Source organism: Camelina sativa, chromosome 19, assembly GCF_000633955.1.
Source record: "Camelina sativa cultivar DH55 chromosome 19, Cs, whole genome shotgun sequence".
Lineage (NCBI taxonomy): Eukaryota > Viridiplantae > Streptophyta > Magnoliopsida > Brassicales > Brassicaceae > Camelina > Camelina sativa.
The window spans coordinates 6,249,802-6,271,216 of record NC_025703.1 but is presented as its reverse complement, the minus strand read 5'-3'; the positions used below and the strand labels follow the sequence as shown (position 1 = coordinate 6,271,216).

At 36.5% G+C, this 21,415-nt stretch overlaps 4 protein-coding genes and 2 pseudogenes across 5 annotated transcripts; 4 read left to right on the top strand and 2 right to left on the bottom strand.

Moving 5' to 3' along the window:
• Window positions 1,112-4,479, bottom strand: LOC104767488 (annotated as a pseudogene).
• LOC104765141 (serine/arginine-rich SC35-like splicing factor SCL30A) lies at window positions 6,153-9,038 on the top strand. Of its 2 annotated transcripts, none has more exons than XM_010488817.2 (6): window positions 6,153-6,306; window positions 6,782-6,932; window positions 7,274-7,351; window positions 8,038-8,205; window positions 8,318-8,452; window positions 8,552-9,038. In XM_010488817.2, the coding sequence occupies exons 2-6, from the start codon at window positions 6,787-6,789 to the stop codon at window positions 8,814-8,816; spliced, it is 792 nt and encodes a 263-aa protein (XP_010487119.1). In that variant the 5' UTR covers window positions 6,153-6,306; window positions 6,782-6,786; the 3' UTR covers window positions 8,817-9,038. The 2 variants fall into 2 exon arrangements, with proteins under 2 accessions (XP_010487119.1, XP_010487118.1); XM_010488816.2 differs by having other exon boundaries at window positions 6,154-6,306; window positions 6,777-6,932.
• On the top strand, window positions 10,238-13,038 carry LOC104765140 (glucan endo-1,3-beta-glucosidase 4). The gene is made up of 5 exons (XM_019241022.1): window positions 10,238-10,490; window positions 11,015-11,115; window positions 11,193-12,443; window positions 12,531-12,558; window positions 12,647-13,038. Exons 2-3 carry the CDS (start codon window positions 11,049-11,051, stop codon window positions 12,374-12,376), a joined length of 1,251 nt encoding a protein of 416 aa, XP_019096567.1. The 5' UTR covers window positions 10,238-10,490; window positions 11,015-11,048; the 3' UTR covers window positions 12,377-12,443; window positions 12,531-12,558; window positions 12,647-13,038.
• On the top strand, window positions 13,367-14,942 carry LOC104765139 (constitutive photomorphogenesis protein 10). Its single transcript, XM_010488815.1, has 4 exons — window positions 13,367-13,685; window positions 13,767-13,840; window positions 14,247-14,394; window positions 14,608-14,942. The coding sequence occupies exons 1-4, from the start codon at window positions 13,457-13,459 to the stop codon at window positions 14,703-14,705; spliced, it is 549 nt and encodes a 182-aa protein (XP_010487117.1). The 5' UTR covers window positions 13,367-13,456; the 3' UTR covers window positions 14,706-14,942.
• On the top strand, window positions 14,782-19,509 carry LOC104767487 (annotated as a pseudogene).
• LOC104765138 (transcription repressor MYB5-like) lies at window positions 16,369-18,061 on the bottom strand. Its single transcript, XM_010488813.2, has 2 exons — window positions 17,526-18,061; window positions 16,369-17,076 (listed from the first exon to the last, which is right to left on the bottom strand). Exons 1-2 carry the CDS (start codon window positions 17,828-17,830, stop codon window positions 16,602-16,604), a joined length of 780 nt encoding a protein of 259 aa, XP_010487115.1. The 5' UTR covers window positions 17,831-18,061; the 3' UTR covers window positions 16,369-16,601.

Sequence of the window (21,415 nt, the reverse complement as noted above, 5' to 3'; positions counted from 1 at the left end):
TGATGACTAGGTGGTTTTCAGATAGAAGGACTGATGCATTGAAGATGACAACAGACTTGACTCGTGGTGTAGAGAAAATTCTCCAGGTCTGTTCGTTTTCATCCTTTCTTAGCAAGTGTGTATGTTATACAACTAAGTTTCTAATATAATGTCGCTATTATTTTATAGGGCAGTGTGGACTATGCTAAGTTACTTACTGTCCAAGATATCGATGCACACCAAGTACAAGTAACAAGTGGAACATCTCTGCATGTTGTCAATTTGAAAGATAAAAAGTGTACGTGTCGCAGGTTTGACTTGGAGAAACTCCCTTGTGTACATGCAATTGCGGCCGGTGAATTCAGAAACATTTCTCGCATTTCAATGAGTCATCCTTATTATCGGAAACACTACGTTTACACTTCCTACGAGAATGCCATCATGCCAAGGGAGCTTGATAAATCTGTTCCTGGACATGTGATAACGAAGGTATGTAGACCACCGATTCCAAAACAACAACCAGGTAGACCAAAGAATTCAAGAATCAAATCGGCATTGGAAATTGCAATGGAAAAGAAGAAGCCAAGAAAACAATACACATGTGGTAATTGCAACCAAGTAGGACATAATCGCAAGACATGTACTCTATAATTTCCTAGTTTTTGTTATCTTCCCAAGTTCTCTTTATTTTTTTGTTGAAAATGACAATGCTTTCATTGACATAGAATTCTTTTTAGTTCAAAGTTCTTTTATATTCTCCACTTCTTTTGTTAGTAACAATTTAAAATTTAAAATGAGTATATTATCATCGTTCACGTTCAAATTCACATGCAAAAGAAGAGTAGTCTTCAAGTTATATTATCATCATTCACGTTCACATTCACATGCAAAAGAAGAGTAGTCTTCAAGTTATATTATCATCATTCACGTTCACATTCACATGCAAAAGAAGAGTAGTCTTCAAGTTATATTATCATCATTCACGTTCACATTCACATGCAAAAGAAGAGTAGTCTTCAAGTTATATTATCATCATTCACGTTCACATTCACATGCAAAAGAAGAGTAGTCTTCAAGTTATATTATCATCATTCACGTTCACATTCACATGCAAAAGAAGAGTAGTCTTCAAGTTATATTATCATCATTCACGTTCACATTCACATGCAAAAGAAGAATAGTCTACAATTATAATGTTATTACAAAACGTAAGGCAATGAAACAAAATAGTCTACAAGGACTCATCAACTAGGGAAGGGATGATAACAGCTCGAGGAGGTGAATCAGTCATATTAGGTGGTATGGCTAATTCTCTGACTTCATCGTATAATTCCGCTGCAAGCTTAATCCGAAGAGCCAACATGTTCTCATCGCAAAGCCCATCAAATGTTTTCCCAAGAGCTAAACATTCAATGTACTTAAGAGCATACACACCACAATCACCTGGATTTTCATTCCGAGGAACATTTTTCTTCACCCTTCTCAATTCCAACATTGCTCTGCTCTTTTTACGGTTTGTCTCAGGAATCATGTCACTTAAAATCGCTGGAATCATTCGCCTTAAAGGCAAACATGCAATGGTCATTTGTTCGTCATTCACCAAGGTTGGTATGCTATCATAGATGTGAATCTTCTTTCCTCGCAAGTCAATATCCAAAGCCACCCAATGGTTCCCATTGACAAAAAGACAAGCGTATAAGTTATCCACATCAATCCACCACTTCTTGTTCGTAGCTGACTCCTCAGGATATTCACCAAAAACGTGTTTCACATAGGAATCCCGAAACACAAAATTCTTAGGCCCCATATCAAACTGTATGTAGTCCTTCTTCAATGTAGTCATCAGATCTTGGTCTAAGAAAGCTATGCGCTCTTTAGGATACGGACAAGGCTCACGCATATATCTTCGCCGGAACATAGCCATTGCACAACCCATGTGCTACATTCAAAAAAATAAAAACTAGAATAAGCGAAAATATAGTATTGAATAAACGCCTATACTAAATTATCAAAAATAAACTTACATGTTCTGTCAACCATCCATAGTCATAGCTTGGCCAATGTTTCCTTGGAGTCATAATTTTCCAATAGAATCTCACAGCTGCGTTGCTGGTGCTAAGTGGCTCTTCCCTGTGAATATAAGAAAGAGTTAGTACATATATAGATAATGATAATAACTTTTATAAACTATTCAGAGTTGTTGATATATACTTATCAAGGCTGAGAAAATCCAGAAGTCTCTGATGTTTCTCATCATCTACAGGCTTAAGATGATCGCCTTGTAATGATCCGCTTGACTGTCGAGTTACCAAGGTAAGGATACTTCTGCGATTTTGCCAACTGGGGCACGCGTCTATAAGTCTTCGAAGGTCCAGGTCCATCCAACTTCGTCAAAGCCTCTCAAAGGCGGTTTAATGTCACCTTAAGTTTTTTATGTACCAACTGATCCTCCTTGTTAGACCATGTATCTTCAGAACTGGAAGCTATTTTCAATTTAGCTTTCTGAACTTGGGTAGTGATATCCTCAACATCGTCAGAAGCAAGACCAGTAATCTTCTTTTTCTTGGAAGTTTCCTTCTTCCCAACCTTCACAGATTCCTTCCTCACCACCCTTTGAACTGGAAATTCATCTTATGATGTCTGCTTCATTTCAACAATCCATGACTGCAACCAAACAAAACATTCCAAGGAGGTAAGAAAATCGAACATGAGAAGAAAAACAATTCATGATATGTTTAAGAAAAAAAAAAACAGAACATGAGAAGTTTAAAAAAAACAGAACATGAGAAGTTTAAAAAAAACAGAACATGAGAAGTTTTATAAATTCAGAACATGAGAAGTTTTAAAAAAACAGAACATGAGAAGTAAAAAAAAAAAACAGAACATGAGAAATAAAAAAATAAAACGACGTGATCGAGTTTTTTAAAAACAGAACATGAGAAGTTTTAGACAACAACAGAACATGAGAAGTAAAGGAAAATGTAACTTACAGGTGCTTTACTTGTTCCCTCATCATCGTTAATGGTGTGCGAAGTGGCATCATTCCGTACATCAGCGTCTTTTGGCTCTTTTCTTTCTTTCTCCAATGCTTTAATCCTCTCACCCATCTCCTCTTTGAACACCGTCATTTTTTTTTCAACGAATGTTTCAAATTTACTCTCCAAAGCATCTATTCGACTGTTGAGTGTTTTGCCCAAGTCAGAAATAGTCTCATTCATTTTCTCAATCGCCCTCCAAATATCCAAAGAAATTGACTTGTCATCCTTACCATCCTACAATAACATGTTCATTAATATCATAATAGAGAAGACAAAAAATGTTAATCAATTACGGTAAAGGAAAACGAAACCTTACCTCCATGTTGGTTACATTTTCTCCTTGTTCACATTTAGGATCACTATCTGTCAATCTTTTTTTCTTAGGATTGCACCCTCTGTTGTCATTCACCTTATCAGCTTCAGCACTTCTTTTCTTCTTTTTTGAACTTATACCAACTGTTTTGACACAACTCCAAGCATCTAGAGACAAACGGTTATGAATGAGATCTTTAAGTAGCTCGTCTAGGTGTAGATCCGTATGCTCATCTGTGTCAGACCATAGAGGATACATGTTTTCCTCTGAAACATGAACCATATGCCTAACACGAACCTACAAGCCATGAATAAAGTGATTAACACTGGTAATAACTTTAAATTCACACAAATTATTTGTTGATGTCAAAAGTATTTTTTTTTTAAAAATAGTAACAAACTAGCACCACTACTAACCTGTCCATGCAACTTCTTCTCGTTTTGGATGAAGTTTGTGAAGTTGATACGTTTTCGAGATGATCGCCAATCAAGAAGTGGAACACCAGTGGTTTCTATCCTTCTAACCCCATAACTTTCTCCTATTCCAGTAACACTCTCATACAACCAAATTAACAAAGCATGAACACACCCGTGTATGGTGTATGAATCTCTGTCATAGTCAACCATCTTCACAGAATTCACTAGACTACTAAAAGCAACCCGACCCCATGGATGTTTTTCAAAAGCAACTGGATCTAAAACTCTCTTAGCGGTTGCCAACGGGATTCTAGATGTATGATGAATTCCATGTACGCATACTGACAACAAACATAACCTACCAACCATCATCCTCTTATCAAGATGCCATGTTTTGCTAGAATCAATAACCTTTACCAACTCACTCCACATAGGACCATCAAGGGTTGTTGGTATTTTCATTTCTTTCCAGAAATCATGGTGATCAACATCAAAGTTCTCTAAAAGGTCAAATGCATCACAATTTAACCTTGTTATCTCTGCAAACTCATTTAAAGAAAATCTAATTGGCCTATTATCGATCAAAGACCAAACCTCATGAATGTTGTTGATTCTCAGCTGATGTGTGAGTAGAAAGTGAACTCTCTGCGCAGCCCAGGTGTATTCCAATTCAGCAAACTTTATAAACACTCCAAGAGATGAGTCCTTGAGTTTATCCCACACGTCCACCCCTAATCCTTCTCTCAAGATTCCAATTTTGGACACAAAACAATTGTGGTTCATGCTCCTATGTTGGAGAGGCGATTTCCCTTCTTCATAAAGTAGAGGAGGATATTTGATGATATTGCTTGATGATGCCATTCCTAAACATACAAAAAAAAAAACAGTTAGGATAAAACTAAATCGTTCACAAGTTGGCAGTTTTAAAAAGACACACACACACACAATACTTATATAATATGAAAGAAGCTAAAACATAAGAGGAAGTAACGAAAGGGGACCCAAAAAAGTACAATGCATCATCCACAATGTGAGCTCTTATTATATATTACCGATGAAAACAATCAGAAAAGAACAGCATACCAAATAAAAAGCTAAATGAACCTAAAAGAAGCTGGACGAATGCTAAACTGGGTTTCCTTTAAATTGTGCTTGGAACTGAAGATCTGAATCATCAAAAATACAATAGAGAAATTAAACAGTGAAGATAAACACTTATCATGTTCACTGGACCTAGCCTATCATGTCTCTGTTATGTTTTTGAAAATAGATTTGACGAAAAGCAAACTATTCGAACTGTTGACTTCAAGATTACTAGAAAACCAAACAATTCAAAATTTTAGTACTACTAGGTAAAATAAGTCGGGTTGATGGACTCATCCGTATTCAATCCAACAATAGAAAAGAAATCAGTGTGGGTCTAAGCGGATTTAACCGAAAGAATTGGCGCCTCTTATGGGCGCTCTAAGTTTTGAATAAATAACTATGATGAATGAAACAGGGGGAGGAGGGAGAGAACTGAAAACATACCGGATTTATGAAGAACCACCGACCAAAGCTATTGGTTCCACGCCAAAATCAAATCAGACTTCAAAAAACGAGCTTGAAGTGGAAACCAAAACTATTGAATAACAAGACCCAAAACAAAATCAAGGTTAATACAATTTCAATCAACTGAGTAATCGATTCTATAAAGGAAAAAACACAACCACCCACCGAATCCGAATATCAACAACCACCGAATCCGAAAATCTACAATTTTCAGTTGTACAAAATCACTCTGACCAAAACTAATTTAACAAATTAAGGGGAAGGGAAGACATGTGATTTGATGGGTCGTTTTTGTCCTATAAATTAAACCAAAAAGCAACAAAAAGGAAAGCTTTCATACCTCAAAGGGTGTAACAATGGCGAGGGCTTCAAGAACACCGACGCCGAATCCGAAAATCAACCACCACCGAAGCCACTAGGGTTCTTAATTCGCCGTCGGAATAAACAACCCAACACTGTTGCCGTCGGAATAACAAGCCAACGCCGACTACCTCAGAATCTCGCTGGACTGTAAAAGCTCTTCTTCGTCGGTGGAAGAAACAAAGCCGATATCGGTTTTTTAAAAAAAAGGATTGTCAGGGTTTTTTAGGTGAGAGATTTTAATTGAATATTTTTATTTTTTATTTAATCACGTAGTTTTTATTTCCTAATTCAATTTAATTGGGCTTTTATAATTTAGACACAAAATTGTGTCAATCTAGTTTTCTCCTAGAAGTGGGTGTCAATGGAGCAATTTTTTTTCCAAATTGTGTCCATCTAGTCTATTTTCACAAAAAAAGGAAAGGATTTGGTGGCAAAACATAAAAAAAAAGGAAAAATAAAAATAAAAGAATTGCAGAAAAACCCTAATTGACCTCGAAGGCTCTCTCGTTCTACACCATAAGATCTCCAACCAAGAAGACAAAAGAAAGAAAACTAGGTTTCACTCTTCTCTCTCTATTACTCACCGTCTCTCGTTTCCCTCTGTGGTGTTTCTCCGCCGTTCTTCTTAACACCGTCCTTAGCTGAGGTAAGCTTCTCGGTCTTATCTGTTCTTCTTCTTATTCTTCTTACATTATCCCGACTTTATCGGCGGGAAGAACTTTACCTTTATTCCCGGTTGCGATTCCTATTACCTTTACATTCATGGGTTCGCGGGTGTGGTTGAGATTAGTTGATGAAGGAAACGTAATAGATCGGAGATTTACGTTTCTGATAACATTAAAAGTTCAAATCTTTATCGATTTTTTTTTTGAGTCCCTAGCTTTCGAATTGATCTCAAATTTGTATTCTTGGTAGAAATTTCGTTGTTGGGTAGCGTATATGGCTTCTAATAAGCTTAAAAGTTAGTTCTTGGATTGAATTCAATTTTTGTTTTTTTTTTGTATGTTCTTTTGAAGTGTTCTTGTTCTCTCTTACATGTTAAGCATCTTATCATATCTGAGACGTTTTTTTTAAACTCAGTTTCTGTTGGTTTCTTGATTGATATTGAACTTGAAGTTTAGAGTCAATGAGGGGAAGAAGCTACACTCCGTCACCACCAAGGGGTTATGGAAGGAGGGGCCGCAGCCCTAGCCCTCGTGGACGATATGGTGGGAGTCGTGACAGGGATCTCCCTACCAGTCTTTTGGTTCGCAACCTACGTCATGATTGCAGGTTTGTTCTTTACTACATTATCTCTATTTATTCCCTCTATTTGGATCGTATCTTTTCAATGGGGGATATGTGGCTTTGTAAGTTTCTGTGATTCTAGGTTTGCTTCTTTAGGCTTGTTTGCCTAAAAGGCTTTCAGATAGCTATCTTCATAGATTGATAGTTATGTTGGGGTCCGGTGGATGCTTTTTTTTTTTGTGTGTGTCAAAATTATATTTAGAAGCATGTAAAGCGTTACATTTCTAGATATAGCTCATGCATGAACTTCTGTTTCCATAGTACAAGAATGTCACAGAACTTTGCAATAGGTTGACTCCGTTTTCTCTTGACTCTCTTTTCTCCAGGCAAGAAGACCTCAGGAGGCCTTTTGAACAGTTTGGTGTTGTCAAGGACATCTACCTTCCAAGGGATTACTATACTGGGTGAGCATGCTCAGTAAGACATTGAATGTTTAAACAACCAGGGCATTATTTTACATTGCTTTAATTAGATCGTGTCTCTTTTTTCCTTGTTTTTATTGCTTCGTTTTCCACTTTTTTGTGAATCTACTGCTCCTGAATTGGTTAGATTGATAGAAAATTTATAGATTTCTTGAAATAGAAATCATAATTGGAGCCTGAAAACGTTTTTTTTTATATACTCTTGGATTTCCAGTGTGAGTAGGTATAGTACACCTAGAACTTCATCCTCTTCTAGTCACTTTCGGGAAAGAATACAGTGATATGATTCATGTTCGATCACACTTCGAGTGTGTTTATTAAAGTTGTTGAGGTTTAACAGTGAATCTAGAGAATTGAAGAGACCAATGAAGTAATTAGAGTTCTTTGGAAGATGTTCTAAATGGTAGTGAAGTTCGGAAGGAAGTTGGGTTTGAATTCATTTTGAAGATGTATCAAGTCTTGGAGAAGTCATCTTTATACTGAAACTTGCAAGGTTTGCAGGCAAGTGCTTGCTTTTTTCATGTTTATCATGATGGCTTCTATTGCAGGAGATAGTAAGGCCAACTTTTTCAAAGGCTTCTCGTCAAAGCTGTACATCTTCCTTGGTCATTGTGTTTTTGGTTCCTAGGCTGACAATTGTTTTGTGTATTTGGATTTTTTTTTTGCAGAGATCCAAGGGGGTTTGGATTCATTCAGTATGTGGAACCTGCTGATGCTGCTGACGCAAAACATAATATGGATGGTTTTCTTCTTCTTGGTCGTGAGTTGACTGTCGTATTTGCAGAAGAAAACCGGAAGAAGCCAACTGAAATGAGAACAAGGGATCGAGGTGGAAGGTGAATTGAGATTCTTCCTCCTTTGAACAAGGGACACCGGATTAGGATTAGTTTGTCTGTACAACCCCTGGGGATGACTTGATCTTAACTTGTATTATTTTCATGTTTGCAGGAGCAACAGGTTTCATGACAGAAGGCGTTCTCCTCCTCGGTACTCTCGTTCTCCTCCCCCTCGTCGTGGTGGTCGTAGATCACGATCACGTAGCCGCGGCTATAATTCGCCTCCCCCTAAAAGACATCAATCTAGGTAACTAGCTCTCGTGCCTGACTGAAGTTCATACTGTCAGATGTTATTACAGTTCGCTGATGGATTAAACCACTCTACTCTCCAACTGTGTTATGGCAGGTCTGTCTCACCTCAGGATAGACGATACGAGAAGGAGAGGTCATACTCTCGCTCACCACCCCATAATGGCTTAAGGGTTCGCAGTGGAAGTCCTGGGAGAGTGAAGAGCCACAGCAGAAGCCCTAGAAGAAGCGTGAGCCCAAGAAGAAACAGGAGTTATACGCCTGAACAAGCCAGGAGCCAAAGCCCAGTCCCTAGGCAGAGCAGGAGCCGGAGCCTGGTCCCTCGTGCGGCACGAAATGGAGACCGTTCTCCTAGCCAGTGATTACTCACATCATGTTGTATCTCTCTACTCTTGAGTTCTTGAGATTTAAGTTCTGGTCTATCAGATATTTTGTTTGCCTCTCTAGATTGGATACTTCAAAATCTTTGTTTAGACAAGTTTTAAAGACAGGTATTTGTAGTGCTATTTGTGTGTTTGCTTTATGTGTTCGATCAATGGATCATCTTGAGACAGGATTTTGAAGTAGCATGTGTTTTTTTGTCATATCTTATCTTTTTAGATCTCATCTAACATTGTTATGGTGAAAGATGGTCCAATTAGGAAATGAGGGGAGCTTTTTTGACGTCAGGCTCCATTGGTTTTTGAATCAGCCTTTTGGCACTTTCCAGCTAATTTTCTTTTTCCTCCATAAAGCATCACAATGAAGAGAGCTTTGTTTCTTTCTTTCAAACAAAATGCCAAGATTAACAACGGTTTCTTATGTTTTTTTTCAATTTTTGGTAAACGTTGGAATTTTTATTCTTCCAAAATCCAAACCCTGGGACAAGTCATTGACTCATTTGATAAATATTTCTCGTTCCAAATCATATACTAATTTATTTTATTTTACAAGTTTTAAATTACAACTGGTCATATGGTTTGAGTGTTACTAACGATTATGTTCTTTTAGCCACATCCCCACATAAACCTTTTAGCTTCCGTTTGACTTGTCCCGAGTGTGTCTTGATCCGACAAAAGTCTTGGTCGTCGCATGTTTCTGGATTTTCATTGAATTTTCAGTTTTCCCGTAGAGCACGTAGCTTGGATCTAAATGCACGGCAATAATGTCATTTTTTTCTTCTTTTTGGAGAAAATTTGGAAACAATCGTTTAATCTGTTGATGAAAGAAACTCCTGAATTCAAGACTAATTAGAGAGCATCCAAAAAACATTTTTCCAAGTCCCTTAACAAGAGGAAAAATATAACATTTGGAAGTCATGCACATGAAATTAGCAAACTCACGGATCTTTCTTTCTTTCTTTCGATTCAAGATCGTATTTAAATAAAACCCGAAATAAAATGAGAAGAGCGTAGAAATCGAGCCTCTTGTTTTTTACCTTAATTTAATATATATTTCAAAATTATTAAGAAGGTGGAATACTAGGTGTAGAATGATGTTTATATTTTATATGATGTTTTGACTTGGAGGTGTTTTGTAAAATTGTGATATACTATGATTTTTGTTTTTTTTTTTATATAAATGCAAAAAGTAATTGTATTTGATGTTTTGTGACTATTTCAATGTCTTGTAAAATTTGAGATACTAATTAATAATTGGCTTGGGTGGCAATGACACATTGAAGGTAATTAATAGTAATTTATTAAGAGGTCTTTGAACTTTGAAGCCTCACCTTCCAATTTCTACATACACACACACCTCTCTGGTTTCCCACGCATTATATAAGAGAGATGAAACCAAGTTTACTGAGAGCACATCAATCTCTTAATAAGTATTTCCTTTTTTTCTTTTTTCAATTTTCGCCGAAAGAAAGAAGAAAAATAAAAATAAAAAAGGTATTTACTTTTTGAGTTTCTCTTCGGTGGGTTCACTACACTAGAAACATCTCTGAACCTGTTCTGTCTCAGCAGCAAAACCTCGAGGGTTCTTTTATCTTTCTTTTCTCTGTGATCTGAATTCTTCCCGAGTGAATCTAGACACAAGCAAGCTTCAATTAGGTACTTTTGTAATCATTCTTGATTATTATTTTTTTTCTTGCATCTGGGTATCTCGCATTGTTTGTCTTAGCTTCTTTGTGTCCGAACTAGCTTTTGATTGTATCTTCCACATTCTTCTTCTCTCCCTACTGCTAATCCTGTTTCCACAGCACATGTCTGTAAGAACGAAAGGACAAAAGGAGTTAAAAAGATAAAAAAAAAAAAAAAAATTGTGGCTTTTCGAATGCTCGATGGGTTATCGTTTACTGTTTATCCCGTTCTGTTCGCTAGTTTCTAGACCCCATTACTTCACTTCTTTATGAAATTCTCAGTTTTTTTAATACATATTCATAGGTTAGTATCTAAAGTTGCTTACTTGAGTTTTAGGGTTCTTACCATATTTGACCAATTATATCTCTCCTGAAAAAGAATAAAAAAACAATGCTTTCTGAATTAAGAAGAGTGACAAATTTACAATCCATCTCATGTTAGGTTTCTAATTCTATTACAATTATTACCATATGACTCAATTTTGAACTTCTCAGACTTTTCCTAAAAGGTTTCAAGCTCTCTGTTCCAATGCTGCTTCCGAGATGGTTTGCAGAAGCGTTCTTGCTCCTAATCTCAGTTCTTGCGTGTTCAAACGGTAAATTTCACCTTATCACATCTTGTATCTATTCTAGTGGAGTTCTCAGAGACACTGAATCTGTGTTCTTAATACAGCTGCATTCATTGGCGTGAACATCGGAACTGATCTCACCAACATGCCATCGCCTTCAGACATCGTAACGTTTCTGAATTCGCAACAAATCACACACGTCCGTCTCTACGATGCCAATAGCCATATGCTCAAAGCATTCGCCAACACTAGCATTGAAGTTATGGTCGGTGTAACCAATGGAGAAATCCTCAAAATTGGACGGTTCCCTTCAGCAGCAGCTGCATGGGTTAACAAGAACGTTGCTGCTTATGTTCCTTCAACTAATATAACCGCTATTGCTGTTGGTAGCGAAGTTCTCAGCGCGGCTCCTCACGTTGCCCCTATTCTTGCCTCGGCTCTCCACAACATTCACAAGGCTCTTGTGGCTTCCAATCTCAACTTTAAGGTCAAAGTTTCTAGCCCTATGTCTATGGATATAATGCCTAAACCGTTTCCTCCATCTACATCAACCTTTAGCCCGTCTTGGAACACCACGGTGTACCAGCTTCTCCAGTTTCTGAAGAACACCGATTCTTTTTTCATGTTAAACGCGTATCCTTACTACGGTTACACCGCTGCTAACGGGATTTTCCCGCTCGATTACGCGTTGTTCAAGCAGCTTTCTCCGGTGAAGCAGATCGTTGATCCAAACACGCTTTTACATTACAACAGCATGTTTGATGCTATGGTTGATGCTGCGTACTACTCCATGGAAGCTTTGAATTTCTCCAAGATTCCTGTTGTTGTCACTGAAACAGGCTGGCCTTCGGCTGGTGGAAGCGGTGAAGCTTCTGCAACACTCGCTAACGCAGAGACGTTCAACACTAACTTGATCAAGAGAGTGTTGAACAACTCAGGTCCACCTAGCCAACCAGACATGCCGATCAACACTTACATCTACGAGCTGTATAGTGAAGACAAAAAAACAGGACCAGTCTCTGAGAAAAACTGGGGGATTTTGTTTCCGAATGGGACATCGGTTTATCCTCTGAGCTTGAGTGGTGGCTCTAACTCTGCATCTTTAAACGGTTCATCTATGTTCTGTGTGGCTATAACGGATGCTGATGATGATAAGTTGGTTGACGGTTTGAATTGGGCGTGTGGTCAAGGTCAAGCTAACTGTGCTGCGATTCAACCGGGTCATCCTTGCTTTCTGCCGAACAATGTTAAGAGCCATGCTTCTTTTGCTTACAATGACTATTACTAGAAGATGAAAAGTGCTGGTGGAACTTGTAACTTTAGTGGTACGGCCACTACCACTACTAGAGATCCCAGTAAGTTTATCATTTCTTCGACCAACTTACCAATAACATTATATATGTGCATAAATCTCAAATTTGTTGGCTTTGTGTGTTTTGCAGGCTATAAAACATGTGCGTACACAGGAAGGTAACACTATTTCTTCTTGTTAAGTTTTCTTAATCTTTTTGAAAACTCAAATCTTTTTCTTTAACTCTTTATCCATCTTTATATTCAGCTTAAGCGCAAACGCAACTGGAGGAGACTTTCCTCCGAGTGCTTTAGGACCCGTAAGTCCATTGGGAGGAAACGCAAACGCACTTATCACCTCTAGCTACTACCATCTTCCCTTATTGGCACCACTAGCTCTCACGCTACTACAACTGCTACTACTTCAGCACAACCGCCTTCTGTAGAACGTTTGCCAAAACACGGTTTTTGTAGTAACCGGAGAATTGGTTCTTTTCCGATTACCTGTATTTGTTGTTGTACTTTGGTTTAGTGTAAGTGTAGTAGCTGAGAGACTAGAGAGAGCTCACGAGTTCCAATTCTGTTTTCATCTTTGAACTTTAAAAAATCTTCGAATTACTGTGATTTATATTTCATATTTAAATGAATTATTATTATATACGTTATCAATGGTATTTCAATAAATAATAATAAAATTGATAAGGTAAATTTGATATTTGATAAATTTTCTAATTTTATGTCCTTTCACTTTGTCTTCTTATAATCATTTATCAAAATAATTAAAGGATTCATGTGGTTGTAACATGATCATTGGATCCCATACACAAGAATATTGAATATACAATTTTATCAAAAATCAAAATGATTACAAAATTATTGAAGTAGAGAGATGTAGAGGAATGAATTTTTTTTAAAAAAATTATTACTACATTATCCACGTCAGCGATTACTTTATTAGATTAATATGATTGGATTAAAACGCGGCGTTTCGAAGAATGGAGTGCGAGCGAAACGCTGAAGTCGTGATTTGGATAAGCTGAGAATCGGAAGACGACGACGTCGACGACGAAGACGGGAGATGATGACACCTGATGGAAGCGGGAGGTTAAAACCGTTACCGACGGCGATGTACGCCGGATATTCAGGAACGGCGTCGTCTTGGGTAGCAAAGACATCAGTTTCAGCGTCAGGGAAGAGGATACAGAGGGAAATGGCTGAGCTTAACGTTGATCCGCCTCCTGATTGCTCAGCTGGACCAAAAGGAGATAATCTCTACCATTGGATCGCCACCATCATTGGTCCTTCTGGTTAGTTCCACGATTCAAGTTGCAATTTTTAGGTTTTTTCAAGTCTTTTGATTTTGGGGTTTTTTGTTGTTGTTGTTGCAGGAACTCCGTATGAAGGAGGGATCTTTTTTCTGGATATTATTTTCCCATCTGATTATCCTTTCAAACCACCTAAGGTATGATCTTTCAATCCTTTAGTTTGGTTCTTTCTTCATGAAAGTTTCAATTTTTTTTTTTTGTGTGGGAGGAGTTTTACTACTTTATATGGTAATGCTTTTGGGTTTTGGAAGTTGCAAGCTTGATGTCTCTATAGGAAGCTGATAACTTGATGGATTATCAAATGAGTCTTCCTTCAACTGTGTCACACTTTGAGACAGAGATCATCTAGAGTTTCATTTGTCTGGCATGTTATGTAGTTTTCTTTCTTGTTTTTATGTATTTAGGATACATTTAGTAGCAAATTCTTTAACTTTTGGGATTTTGAGTGAATCAAGCTATGTATGGGTTCTAATCTTGAGCTGGCAAGTTCGTTACATCAGTCTTTTTTGAGTCTTTTAAGTTAAAGATGGTGAGGTTTTGCAGTTGGTGTTCAAGACTCGGATCTACCATTGCAATGTCGATACTGCGGGGAATTTAAGTGTGGAGATTCTAAGAGATAGTTGGAGTCCAGCTCTTACAATCACGAAAGTCTTACAAGCCATCAGATCTATCTTTTTAAAACCTGAACCATGTAAGTTTTCTACTCTGCTCTCAGGCTTCCTTTGATGAATTGACCAGCTCAGTTCAGATCTACCTAAGAAAAGCCTTTTTTTAAGTTCAATCTGTTCATGATGGGTTTTGGCCAGCAAACATCATAGATCTCTGCATCCAACTACCAGCTTTAACTTCCTTAGTAAATCTCTATGTTTCTCTTTAACATATGTTCTCATTCTTTCTGTACCAGATAGTCCAGTTTTGCCAGTGATTGCACGGCTCTACTTGACAGATAGAGAAAAGCATGACGAGGTAGCCAGAGAATGGACTTTGCGATTTGCCAAGTGAAACAAGCTTTGGATCTACAATACGAGGAAACATAACAGATGTATCATAATAACACCTAGTTCTTTGGTTAATTAATATGGTCATCAATGTACATCCATCAAAGTGGAACCACAATGTTAGATGACCCAAAAAAAAATTGTTTGCTCAGAGAATAGGTAACAGTGTGAGGTAGGACCATTCCTCAACAACTCAAATTTATTGAAAAACGTTATACAATTTAGTGTCAATTTTTTTTCATTAAGGACTCAAGAACCAAATACCACAAATATAGAGTACATATAACTGAGGAATTGTTTCTTTTATAAGAAAAATAAGATCAAACAAGCGAAAACTTCTTTAGAGGAGAAAGAAAGAGGCATTTACAGATGAAATAATTAAACCAAAGAGTATTAGTTGGCACCTAACATGTGTCTATAATCTTTATGATTTGATTATCTCAAAAAAGTAAGATCAAACTTTCTATCAAAACACACAACTGAGACTTGAGAGACCAAATCTACCGGTCAATTCTTTCATTCTTTTAACCTAATTCTGTTTTACATTATTATTACAAACGGTCAGCAGACTCAACACATATCCATCTATTCATGTAGCCTATATATATATATATATAGAATAGAAATATTGAACAACAATTTTTAAAAAGAGCAGCTAGCATATGTGTTGAGTCTTTGCGACTAATATATCTTTATATCGGTATGTTGTATTATTCATTCATCTTAACTACGTGTATATTAGATGTGTTATGTGTATATATGCTGATGAATTTGAATATGCGTACTCAATTTTGATTATCTTTTTGTTGATGTTCTTCTTCGATCGGTTGGCATGCATCATATATATATATACATATCTTGAGGTTTTTAGTCACAACTATAAAGTTTGTTGTTCTTACTTTGGTACAACGAGAGATCTTGGGGAGATATTGAGCATGTAGTCTCCAATCTTTAAATGTCGATATTTATCTGTAAAACTTTTTTCTTTATTTACATTCTTAGTTTTACTAGATTTTCGAAAAGAAAACTTTTATTTTTTCGTATAAATTTGGTTGCGCCAAAGAATTTCAGTTAGTTATTTAAGTTTGCTACTGTGATGTGAACCGAAGGGTCAAAGAGAAGGTTAGGTTGGAGCAGCATACTCGTTTGCAAAGTTCGTTTAAGTTAACTTAAATTAACGTCATTCAATCTTGCGGCTTGAATTTGAAAACACTGTAGGTCTAGCGCGGTGTATTTTGAGCTTCGTCTATAATTTAATTTCCAGACATTTTTTAATAAGGGCCGTTTCTGGCGTAAATGTGGAGACGTGTGAAGAGTCGATGTGAAAATGGCATGATGTTGTTTATGGTTTTAACGAATTCTAGAGGGTGAACGCACGGACCAATCATATCATGTGTACATTAGTACAGAATTGTGTTTGACGTACATAATTGTTAGCAATCTTTGAGTTTTAATTTATTAATCTATTACTAAAATTTAATTAGTATTACATGTAAAATAAAGTTTTCAAAAACATGAACTCGTGAGGTAACAGACACACGTTTGCATATGTAAATCACTAGGTTGCTGCATTATATATATTCAAATTTGTGTACATTAAACAAATTGTATCTGATTATTTTATAACTTTTTTTTTTTAATTGTAAAACCTAATTAGAAAGCTTTATATCTAACTTGTTTATTCGCATTATCCATGATAGATACATGATCTTAAATCGACAGATGACAGAATATATATAGAGAAAGAGGTTTGTGTAATCAATTACACTCACAAATGTGGTTTTATAATCACACAACGCACCGCAAAACAACGTAGCACACATACCCACCAACCTTTTAGATCGCATATATAACCACTTCTCGAAGCATGGTAGATATAAAAGACATCAAGGGTCGTCGATCAACTATATATCTTCTTGTCGATCTGGTCATTTCCTAAGCTCGACGACGCTCCAACAATCTCCTCCGTACAATCATCCATCTGCAACGGTTGAGATATTGGGATCATGTTACCAAAAGGATCATCATCATCGTTGATAAGCGAATTAAGAAACGATGAGAACTTGTCGTCGTAGCAGAAACCAAAGTCTTCGTAGTTTCCCTCACCACCAAAGACATTAATACTGTTCTTGTTGCTAGTTCCGATTCCGCTATTGACGGTGGTATTCGTATGAGAACTAGAATTAGGCTCTAGGGGGTTTAGTCCAGCGGAAACTTCTTCTTCTTCTGGTTTATGGATATTGTTTACATCAAGAGGCTTGTGGGTTTGAGGATCAATGCCCTGCCTTAAAAGTTTCTTACGAAGATGAGTGTTCCAATAGTTCTTGATTTCATTATCAGTCCTTCCCGGTATCCTTCCCGCGATCAATGACCACCTGCATCACACATGATAATTCCTATAAAAGAGCACATATATACAATATGTGACTTGAAAACAACAACGATTAATTCATATGGTTATAAACCAAGCTTGCATTTTCTCCTTGTTACATTTTCTTAGTAATCATAAACAATTTTTGTTAAAGAATGAGTCGATGCATATCACTATATTAGCTATGGAACCAGAAAATAATAGAAATTATCTTCATTTAAAAAAAAAGAGTTCTATAAACTAGAAAAGATACTAAAATTTTTGTAATAAAAATCCAACCAAGAATCAAAATATAATTGAATCAGAACCTTGGTGTTTATGTATAAGAATTAAAGCCCTAGTTTAAACCAAAAAAATAACCCTAGTTTATGCGTATAGAGAGATACACAAACACATATACGTATATATATAAAGTACGATCTTGTGTATGTATCCTTAAATTAATATATGTACCGGTTGCCGAGGAGGCGATGAAGACGGAGGATGAGATCTTCCTCGTCGGAGGTAATACCGCCGCGTTTAACAGACGGTCGGAGATAGTTCATCCACCGTAGACGGCAGCTCTTTCCACATCGAAGTAAACCAGCTTTCTTGGGAAGCGATCGCCAGCGTCCTTCACCTTCTTTCTTGATGAAGCTCACAAGAATCTCATCCTCCTCCACCGTCCATGGTCCCCTCTTCATCCCCATCTTCGTGCAACACGGCGTCGTTTTCTTGGACAGTACTGGTTTCTTCCCACCACATGATGATAACATCATCTCCGCCGTTCGTACGTACGTACGTGTTCGATCAACCGATCTCTCTCTATCTATATATCTAGCTCTCGTTCGCCACTACTAGGGTTTCGTGATCTCTATGAGTTCCTCGATTGGTTGGTTTTTTTCTCTCAGTATTGTTCTCTATCTCTCCATTAGAGCATGATTACTGGTGTAACTCTCTGGGTTACTCTCTGTATTGGGGCCCAAATTTGTAATATAAAACCTATATTTTAGTCCAATATGAAGAGTATCGGTTCTGTGGGAAGGGTTTGGAGCAACAGCTTAAGTAACGCGACGTGGCCATTTGTGATTGGTGGATTCAGAAATATAAAAGGTAATTTTTTTTTTCCTCATTTTTTTTTCATTCTTTCCCGACATCTCTCTCCTCTCTCGTCTCTCTCGTCCGTGGGAGATAAACAGGCGAATCAACAACCATCAGAAAAATCAATTGATTACCATCGAATCGTTGATTTTTCCGGCTAAATCTCGATGGTTGGAGACTGAATTGAAGACTGAATTGGCGTAACCCAGCCTCCGGGTATGAACCCACCAATAAACAAGGTCTTAGGGTTTATAAAGAAGACCCCCAAAACTCAAAATCCTCAATCTTAGTACAATCTCAATCAATGGACAAGTACGAGAAGCTCAAGAAGGTCGGTGAAGGAACATACGGTAAAGTCTACAAAGCAATGGAGAAAACCACCGGTAAACTCGTAGCCCTGAAGAAGACAAGACTCGAGATGGACGAAGAAGGTATACCACCAACGGCACTACGCGAAATCTCTCTTCTCCATATGCTTTCTCAATCACTCTACATCGTTATGGTATAGAGCTCATGAGGTTTTGCTTGGTTCTACTCATTACTCTACTGCTGTTGATATGTGGTCTGTTGGTTGCATATTTGGTTAGTGCTCTATCGTGTTTTAATTTATACCCTTTTGAATTCGTCTTTGTTCTCTACTTGTTTGCGTTATTGATGTTTCCTACTAATTTTTTGGCAGCCGAGATGATTAGGAGGCAAGCTCTTTTCCCTGGTGATTCTGAGTTTCAGCAGCTGCTTCATATTTTCAGGTTATTTGCTTCATAGTTTTGATGCCTAGGAATCAGTCTAGCACCTTAGTTCATTAGGTTCAGTTCTTGTGAACTTATTTAGATCATAGGACTCAATCTAATGTATATCTTAAAACATGGTTTTGTTTTGGGTTATGGAGATTGCTAGGAACACCAACTGAGCAGCAATGGCCCGGTGTAATGCCATTGCGTGACTGGCATGTGTATCCGAAGTGGGAATCGCAAGACTTATCACGTGATGTTCCATCTCTATCTCCTGAGGAATTGATCTTCTCACGGTAATACTCTTCTTAAATATGACCATCGCCGGATTTTTCTGTGGCCTAAGATTCTCTGATCTCTTTAGTAGATTAAAAGTCTGATTCTTTCTGTTGGGGTTTCTAAGTTGATGATAATTTGTTTGATCTAATGCAGCAAATGCTGAGGTACAATCCAGCTGATAGAATCTCAGCAAAAGTAGCTATGGATCATCCCTACTTTGACAGCCTTGACAAATCTCAGTTCTGACCACTGGCAAATTGCAGGCTTCTATTACCGATCAGGCTTCTCTTTGGAGTTTTGAAGCTAATGGCTCAAATTTCTTTTCACCACCATCATCTTGGTGTCTTATTCTGTGTGCTTAAAGAGATATTTGTACTTACATAAAAGAAACTGAATAGCTTGTTTGTCTAATTGAAGAGAAAACAAATGTGTTATTTGCTACTACGTTATAACCACAATTGCTATTCAAATAGACAAGTAAATTACAGATCACATGGTATTACACAATTGAGAAAACAGGACAAGATACAGAGATCTCCAAAGCTGATTAATGTAAACCGCTGATACATGTATGTTTCATTCATGTGAGCGGTTATGTCTTCTTCCAAAGCCTCAACAACCACACTTTTCCTTTGCTTGGAGGGGGACATTACTTGCTTTTATTTTAGCTAAGCATTTACTACTTAAGATATATTGCTTATGTTAATCGACTCCGCAGCATAAACAACCAAAATTACGACAATGTCAAGAAAATCAGACCACGCTGAACAGTTTCATATAAGGTTTCTTGATTCAAGTCTGCTTACCATTTCCTTCTATCTACTGATTTTTGCAGTCTCAGATGATCAGATCATGGATGCTTGTTAATATTTGGTCAAATGACAATATCAAATTTGTAAACCGATCTCTTAAATTTAATATTCTACAGATATGGGCATTCGAAATGATGTTCATGATACATAAATGCATGATCTTTTGCAAAAAAAACTTGATTGAGCATATCAGACAAAAATTTGGTGCAACCGCACAATAAATCTTATTCCAAATTCTGTTTAATATGTTTAATATTTTCAATTTTATAAAATATGTTTACTATTCCGAATTTTGTAAAATATGTTTAATATTCTAAAGTTTGTAAAAAATTGTTTTCTATTTTATGTAATATAAAAAAAAAAATTGTTTTATCATTTTAGATAATTAAAATTTGATAATTAATAAACAAAAATTAAAAAATTATTATTTAAATGCTTGAGTAACCTCTTTGGAGTTCTCTAGTAATAGGGTGATTTTGCTTAAGTTCTCTTAGAGTTACTTAACTTAATTTATGATTATTTATATAATTAATTAATGTGAGAGTAACTATAGTGGGTTACTCCACTAATGATGGTCTTAGTCTCCTGATGTTACCAATGAACCTACCGACCTTTTTTGCTCACGCGCTAGCTTTGGCGTTTGGTAATAACTAATAATAAGGCACTTATTGTATAATCTTCATTTTGGTTTTTATTTCACGTGCATGGTTCTTTTCATCATCTCAAAGATTTTGCACTAGATTTCCGGTTCGAATAGAAAAAGAACTATTCGTAAATAGCTAAGAATGAATAAACCAACCTTCACAACTATTTAGATTTTTGAAATAAATCAACCATGCACAAATAGAACAATCATGTTGAAATCCAGATTATTATTTCATCTGTTTTTTATTAGTTGTCGTTCTAAAATTAAAAGTTTTTGTCATAATATTTGTTGTTTTAATTTTCAATGCAGATGTTTGATAAATATTCTAATTTTATTCAACGGTTTTAATGTTTTGACCAATAAAAATATTAGAAAATATAATAAAAAAGGATAAAACAAAAAACTTAATAGTTTTTTTTAATTTGTGTGAAACAACCTTAAACGACAACTAATAAAAAACGGAGGGAGTATATCATATGCACAGGTTAAATATGAAATATTATGAAACAATTATTTTTATTTGATTGGCCATAATAAATATCCGCTAATCCTACCTCCTCCTACAATTGAGAAAATGATTAACAAAATGTTTTGAAGTGTTGATAAATACATTAATGAATACTAACCACCTTTATTTAAACACAATTAATTAAAATTGACACCAGCAGTTAAAGAAGAGCATTAAAATCTTGATGGACCACTTTTCTTAAAACAAAAATGCCAGATAATTTTTTACAAATCGGGAAATCTAGGGGTGAAATCATAAACAAAAAAAGTTACGCCCCCCCCCCCCCC